The sequence below is a fragment of the Egretta garzetta genome, unplaced genomic scaffold, assembly GCF_000687185.1.
Source record: "Egretta garzetta isolate BGI_Z169 unplaced genomic scaffold, ASM68718v1 scaffold440, whole genome shotgun sequence".
NCBI classification, from domain to species: domain Eukaryota; kingdom Metazoa; phylum Chordata; class Aves; order Pelecaniformes; family Ardeidae; genus Egretta; species Egretta garzetta.
In genome coordinates, this window is record NW_009258293.1 from 1,190,110 (window position 1) to 1,197,548 (window position 7,439).

Below are 7,439 nucleotides of genomic sequence, written 5' to 3' on the forward strand. Positions count from 1 at the left end.
GGCGCCGGCAGCTGCTTCTCGCCCGGCTCCAGGGGACGAAGCGGGGCAAACGCTCCGCACTTCGCGGGGAAGAAGGTCCCTGGTGCCTGCGGCGCTGCCACCGCTTGTCGGGGTTACCCTGTAAACACCAGCGAAGTTGCCGTGCAGTAATGTAATGCTCTTCTGCCCTAATAAAAACCAGCTCTGTTTAAAAAAACAAAACAAAGCAAAAAACCGAAGACAACCTAGTGTTGAAGTGTGTCCCAGAAGTACACCATTAGACTGCGTGAGCTTGCTTTCTTGCTTTGGTTTTACTCATTCTTTAATGTACCCAATTCTCACTGATTTTCTCACCCATCTCGGTCTGCTGGGGTTAGGTGGAAAAATCGGCAGATTGTTTCTTCGGTAGAGTCCTTCAGGTTGTTTCATCGGCTGTTTTGTGTCTAGTGGATGGTGTTCTTTCTGTATAGCTGATAGGGTGTTGTGGAGAGTCTCTCCCATGAAGTCCCACGGGTCTGCTGTCAGTGTGGTGTGGGAGCACCTGCTCCCTAGTCCATGTTTGCCTAGCTAATACGCTTTTGCATGTTGGGTTGATTGGAAAGGATGTTTCTACCTATGAGAGTGATGGATGGTTTTCTTTAAAGTTGAGAGAATTGAGACTTGTAAACAAAAGTAGATGGTGTTTGGTAGAAAGAGTAAATGTAGTAGAGTGGAGTTTTGCACCTTTTCTGAAGAATGCGGCTTGGTTTTGTTTGTTGTTTCATATTATAGCACGCTGTCATAGTCCACTGTAAATCTTCAGCTTGTTTTCAGCATTGTGAAGAGGAGCGTATGCAACACTGTTGTTGCTATACTGGAAATACGTCAAGTGATTTGGGTTTTTCTTCCAAATGGAAAGTTCCTTGTGCATGAAAGATTTATCTGCTTCTTGAAGCAGGTGTGGTTTTGCATGAAACTGTTTTTCAGGTGATTACATTCTTTCCTGCATTGTAAATTCCTGTTTGACACTGCTAGACATGAAAGTATACAGTTGAATCCTTCTAATAAAGGATTGCTTGTTTCTCTTAAAGGTCCAATAATAAAAAGAAAGTCGTCTTTTCCTAAACGCATTTGCCATTTTAATATAGGTCTGAAGAGCATAGTTGTATCTTTCTCACTTTTAAGTCTGCTGTTAATGTCCTGGAAGATCTGTGAATATCTTTTTGTTTTAATTCCGTTAGGGAGTTTGTGGATGGTTTGGTAGTGCTTCCTTCTCTTAAGTTCACTTTGGTAATGATGCCTATAACTGAAAACATCTTGTTTGGGTTGTGTGAGGAGGAGGCAGTTATTTGTTCTTAGTGTGATTCATTCCTGGATAGTTTTCCTAAGAATCACAATTTCAGTGTGACATAGTTTACTGAGCAATGAAAGAGCAAGGGTTTTCCATCCCTTCTTTAAATACAAAATACATGTGTTGCCACTTAAAATGTTTGGCTCTCTTGTTGAATTGTAATCCTAGGAAGACAGTTTTTATACAGGGATGAAAAAAATGGGCATTTGATCAGGATTTGGATAATGAAATGACAGATTACAACTGAAAATACAGCATCTTGGTGGGGAGTTCTTACCGTGTGCTCTGTAGAGGTGACTGCCCAGAGGTGGCTGTGAGATGTCACTTAGTTTCACCAGTTTGTGTGACTCCTTTGAAGAATTCTTCATGTGCAGCTAGAGGGAGGTTTTCTGAGGTGCGGCTTACGTTGCTTTGCTCAAGTAAGATGATGTGCAGTTGCAGGAAGGAATATCGTTATTGATGGAGCAAGGATTTGTTAAAATTCAGGGTTTTCAGGTATTTATTCTTGCTCTTTGCCTTTGAAAGAGTGATTTGTTCACCTATTGGTGATGAGGAAACTTGAAAGATTCTTTGAATGTTTTCTGGTTCTTTTTATATCCTTTGTCGAAGGCATATTCATGTCTTGAAACCATACAAAAACCGTGCAGTGCGATTACCGACAAGTCATACAGGGATAAGGTATTAGAAAATGCGCTCTTACTCTTGTGGCTGTTCTATGTTGCAGTGCCTTGTGGTGGTTGCAGGTTTGAACTTTCTATATATACAGTTCTTTGTGGACTGTTACTGCTGTTGTGTTGCCTGCATTGATTTTTGCCTCCATTTATTCTTTATTGCAGTCTAAAAGTTGGTTTTAATTGGTTGCCCACAGGATTGGCTTGGCTTCTGCTACTTGTTAAGAAAAAAACATCTGTCTTTGCAGGTAAGAGCCTTTGAATTGAAGAATTCTTTATATGCATATTGAGTATATTTTAAGAAATATTTGAAGCTTTTGGAATCTGTGAATTGGTAGCAAAACACTTGGGTCAAGTAATCTATAGCTAGTTTCTTTACTTTGACTCCCACTGGTGATGGTGGTTCTGGCAATGTTGTTCTTGTAAACCGAATTTTCTGACAAACTAATGCTTTGTTGTTTCATCAGCATGTGGTAGTCTGGAACACTCTCCCAGTTATATTGCACTGTTGGAAAATGTAGCTACTTTGCTGCAGGCCACAGGTCTGCATGTTTCTAACTATTGGAGTTTAGAAGTGTACAGTAATTGGTTCTAATTTGGTTTTACAGCATAAAGGGATCAGATAGATCAAGATAGTAATCTCTGAGCTAATTTGAACCTAACAGGTTGATTTTACCCTTTTTAAAAAAAAAAAAAGCAAAACTGTAGTCTGCAGTTTTAGCTTTTCGCTAGACAGCCTGGATATTTAAAATTCCTCCTACAATACCAGTGTTATTCCAGTTCTTAGTCTTTGTCCAAGAATTGCCAAATATGTTGTGTGTGTGTGTGTACTGTGTGGGTATTGTACTTCAGTACTCCCCAGGGACTATATTGAATCTTCTAAACTTTTCTTAATTTGAAAAATGCATACATCTTAAAAGGCTAGTCTGGTGTTTTTATCAATTTATGCATACAACCCACATTCAGCTGATTTTACTGACTAGTGCATAGATGGAAGAAATAATACTGTCATCTTGTGTGCCTTTTCCCAGTGTAACATTGATGTTTTTAAAGATGTTACTGTCAAGACACGTAAGCGTACTGTTAAGGTTTGTCAAATGAGTTGAATTAGATTGATTGTCAGCAGCCCTTTACTCTGCATTTTTGATGTTGGCTTGCTAATGGGGATGGCTTTCCCATAGTACAACTCCAGGATTTTGTGCTTCTGGTATCTCAAAAAATATATCAAACACACAAAATGACAACAAAACCCACTTTTGCCTTAAAGTACCTTTTTGTATGGGGGGGGAAAGCAGGCAGCCTGAGAACACCTCAAACAGCACAACAAAAAGCCTTCAGCGCACACTTAACAGGCGTGTAGCCCCATCATGTGCCTCTGCGTGTATGTTGATTTTTACAAATGAGCAGTGAAGTATTTGAGCAGGCTTTGCTTTTTCATTAGTTGGAAAATTTGAGCGGGTGGGTTATTGTCTTCTACGTGTGTTTTGGAAAAAATCAGACTTGTGAGTACTTAGAAATGTGAAATTTGGCCCTTTTGGTCTTTGTGATGATTTTTTTTTTTTTTTTTTTTAAATCACAGAATTGAAATGAATAGATTGTTAAAGCACTGAAGCAGTTATGTTTTGAGGTGACAAAATACTCTTTTTGCCAAAAATATTTGATGGAGTAAAGTCTTAAAGTTCTTTTTATTCATACCATGCTACTGTTGGCTCTTGCTTAATAGCAAGCATTTGCTTAATCTTGCACGTGGAATCAACTACCCAGAAATCATTGCAGCTAGTTTTTCTAGCAACTGTACACCTAAGCAGCTGCTTTCTAAGTAGAATACTTACTAACAAAGCTTCAAGATATCTCTTAGCATTTATAATGACGTTTTGCATTTAGTGCAAGGTTGAAACACTTGGATTATCCCGGAAGTTAAGTAAATGTTCAAATGCTTGAACTCTTAAGAATTCTTTTGTGACCTTATCTGTTAATTTGTGTTCTGGGCTAGGTTCATGGAATCACTAGTAAATGCAGTTATCCAGCAGCTATGAGTTCTGGTAAAGAATAAATTATGTTCTAAACCAGCAGATCTGAACAGAAAAACCTTCCCAAGTTGCCTTTGTTAAACTAATGGCCATATTGGGTTGTCATCCCTTTTGCATTAGTAAGGAAATAACTAAAAGTAGTCTCCCATTTAACACGAGAAACTTCAAATGTATAACTCCCAATGCATAAAAATTTCTGAAACTCATTTCTTTGTATAATAGGTAATAGAGAAAATGTAAACCTCCTAGCAAGATTTGCTATTAGTGTTATTTTGTTTTCAAAGTGTAGGTGCAAAACCAGGGATGCTTTCGTACTGCTTGCTTGCCTCAGGATCATCTAATTCAAAAGCAATCTTTTAGCATGTAATAAATTTTGGTTTTACAGTCCCCTTTAATATGGCTTCCTTAAAGTAAGTAGAATTTTCAATTTAACTTTTAGTTTCACAGATTGCTATCCATGTTGGGCAAATTTAAAATAAAACTACGGAATCATTGAAAAATACTGCTGTTTTAAAATGGTGCAAAAAATCTTATATGCTTTCTTAGATGTGTGCATAGCATAAATGGTTCTTATCTTGACCCGTTTCTTTTTCATATGGGCCAGTTATTTTGCTGTTGGAAAATGACTGGGCAATGAACTTTATTCTCAAGTTAAATGTGTCACTATAAAAGATAAATGCAAGATGTCGTTTTTGTAACCTTGCCGTGGAGTTGGGAAAGCTGCTTTTTAAAAAATAATCCCTGAGGCTTCGTATGTAGTCCCCTTTCTGTTGCTGCCATCCCTTGGTAGAGTGAGGGCTTTTCCTAGCAATATGTACAGCCAGATTTTTTTTTTTTTTTGATCTTCTGCTGAAGGTCTTGCAAGTTTCAGTCTCTCTTTCCAGGTTATGCAGTAAGGCATCAGCTGTTCATTCACAGTGGCGAGAGCAGCAGAGCTGACTTTGTGCCAGTGGGCTTGTCTGCTCTCCTTGAGGGAGAAAAGTCCTCCTCGCTTCTTGTGTCAGCTGGATGTGGGCCAATGCCCTTTAATACCCCAGTGTGTTGCTTGAGTCTGTTAGCGTATAGAAAGGGTTAGCTCTGGCTTAGTGGGCAACAAAACAAAATACTTAAGTACCCACTTGAGTAATGTAAAGTTCCATTGTGCAAACAAAAGAATTGCTGCTTTTTTTTGCCCTGTAGAAGAATTGTTACTCTTATTTTCATTAAGGACTGAATTCAGCCTTACCTGGCATGGTTAAATTGTTGGATAGTGGCTTTACCTAGTAGTTAAGGATGTATTCAAAGTGTGTCTACTTTAAAGCAATTTGAAGACCTAGACAGGCAAATGCAGCTGACTTAAAGATTTGACTGTATGCTGGGATACGATATTTAGTTGAATGTGAAATGTTAGGAGACAGTGACTGATTGTAGTTCGTCATAGCTTTGGCACATGGCCAGAAGTCTGGTGGTGCACTGCCTCTTGGGTATTGCATTGTATTATCTGGTTCATCCTTGATTTCAAATGCTTAGTTAATGCTATTTGTATGTGACCAGTGGGAGCCTTGAAGGTCTTCCATACAGATACTGGACAGGCTTGTACTTGGGAAGTCAAGAGGTTTCAGAGATGAAGTGGCTCAGGTGAAACAAGGTGCTACTGCTGACTGTTTAGGACGAGAGGCTGGCTTCTGAACTGGTGAACTGTGCTAGTGTTAATATGATGCTTCCAGTCTTTACTGAAGGTTTGTCAAGGATAAGTGAGAATTACCTAGTTTCATGTTTATCCTGAACTTCTGATATCGCCTCAGGCTCTTCTGTAGAATGTGTACAAGGCAACTGTCAAGATCTGCCTATTCAAAATTGATGTTAAGCTTCCACTAATCTCAGCTGTAGAGGTAAAAGTCATTTACTCGTGCCTGAGATGGAAGGTGTAATACTAGACGGAACGTCTGTGACTATTAAAAAATTGTACCTTTTGAAAGTTGTAAAGGCCAAATGTCTAGTTAGGGTATGCATAGATGTTAATCTAGCGTAGGTGAGGTCTGTATAGTCACAAAATGTCTGGGGCTAGTTTATAATGGTTAGCTAGCTTCATGGTCACCTAGATCTCTTGCCTTTGCTAAGAGAAAATTAGAAGATCAGTATAATCTAGATGATCCCTGTCAGGATGTCATATCAGTCTCACTGTTCCTAGTTGTCCGTAATGGGTTTTTGTTTGTAACCAACCCACTGTTATGTTCCTAGTCGTCTTCACCTGGCAGAAGATGAAATCCTTCCCCAAACGAAAGAAAACTATTTATTTCCCATAGGTCTGCAGAATTTTTCGCAGTCACTTTGCCAGGTACAGTGAATACCATATCAGTGTATGGTAAATTAATTTTGTTTGCGTAGCTAAAATACTCATTTTGCTTACGTTCCATTGAATATTCAACTACTGATGTAATAGTTCTGATTTTTGCTGTTCTTTAGGTGTTTTTTTTTTCACTGGGGGTCTTAGTTTAACAGTTATTTTGGAATTTCTAGTGCAAAATGTATGCTAATTGTGTTGGTAAATGTTTAATACTTCAATCTCTATGAAGTAAACAAACATGAATAAGGAACTTGGAATATAAACATGCTTAATCTTTGCAAGATATTGTTAGGTGTATGTAAACAAATATAGTAGATGGTGTCTGTAGGTAATTGCATGGTGTCATAAACAGTAGTCTGACATAGCCGTTGCCTTTTCTCATCTGCAGGTGTGTGTTGTTTCAGCGCAGCATGGCTGTGGTCATCCGCTTGCAAGGTCTCCCGATTGTGGCGGGGACCATGGACATTCGCCACTTCTTCTCTGGATTGACCATTCCTGATGGGGGCGTGCATATTGTAGGGGGTGAACTGGGTGAGGCTTTCATCGTTTTTGCCACTGATGAAGATGCAAGGCTTGGTATGATGCGCACAGGTGGTACAATTAAAGGGTCGAAAGTGACACTGTTGCTGAGCAGTAAAACTGAAATGCAGAACATGATAGAACTCAGTCGTAGGCGTTTCGAAACTGCCAATCTAGATATGCCACCAGCAAATGCTAGCAGGTCAGGACCACCACCTAGTTCTGGAATGAGTGGAAGGGTTAACTTACCTACTACTGTACCTAACTTTAATAATCCTTCTCCTAGTGTAGTAACTGCTTCTACTACTGTGCATGAAAGCAATAAAAACATATCCACATTTTCTACTGCCAGTATGGGGACTGCACCTCCAAATCTTGGGAGTACCTTTGGTAGCCCAACATTTAGCTCAACTATACCTAGCACAGCATCCCCAATGAACACAGTACCTCCTCCACCAATCCCTCCTATCCCAGCTATGCCATCTTTGCCACCAATGCCTTCTATTCCCCCGATACCTGTTCCACCTCCTGTACCCACACTGCCTCCAGTTCCTCCAGTTCCTCCAATACCCCCTGTGCCCCCC

General features: G+C 39.5%; 2 protein-coding genes across 3 annotated transcripts in view; both read left to right on the top strand.

The window, feature by feature from the left end:
• Positions 1-63: 63 nt before the first annotated feature.
• The window catches only part of RBM12 (RNA binding motif protein 12), an 11,614-nt gene continuing 4,238 nt past the window's right edge, over positions 64-7,439 (top strand). Inside the window, 3 exon segments of the mRNA XM_035893234.1 lie at positions 64-2,228; positions 6,231-6,327; positions 6,725-7,438. Of these exon segments, the coding sequence (XP_035749127.1) occupies positions 6,747-7,438 (692 nt within the window). The 5' untranslated portion in view covers positions 64-2,228; positions 6,231-6,327; positions 6,725-6,746.
• CPNE1 (copine 1) overlaps positions 6,787-7,439 on the top strand; it is a 36,344-nt gene continuing 35,691 nt past the window's right edge. For both annotated transcript variants that reach the window (XR_004841854.1, XM_009638089.2), the window contains exon 1: positions 6,787-6,867. The gene's annotated coding sequence lies outside the window, so the exon portion shown is untranslated. The remainder of the gene's footprint in view (positions 6,868-7,439) is intronic.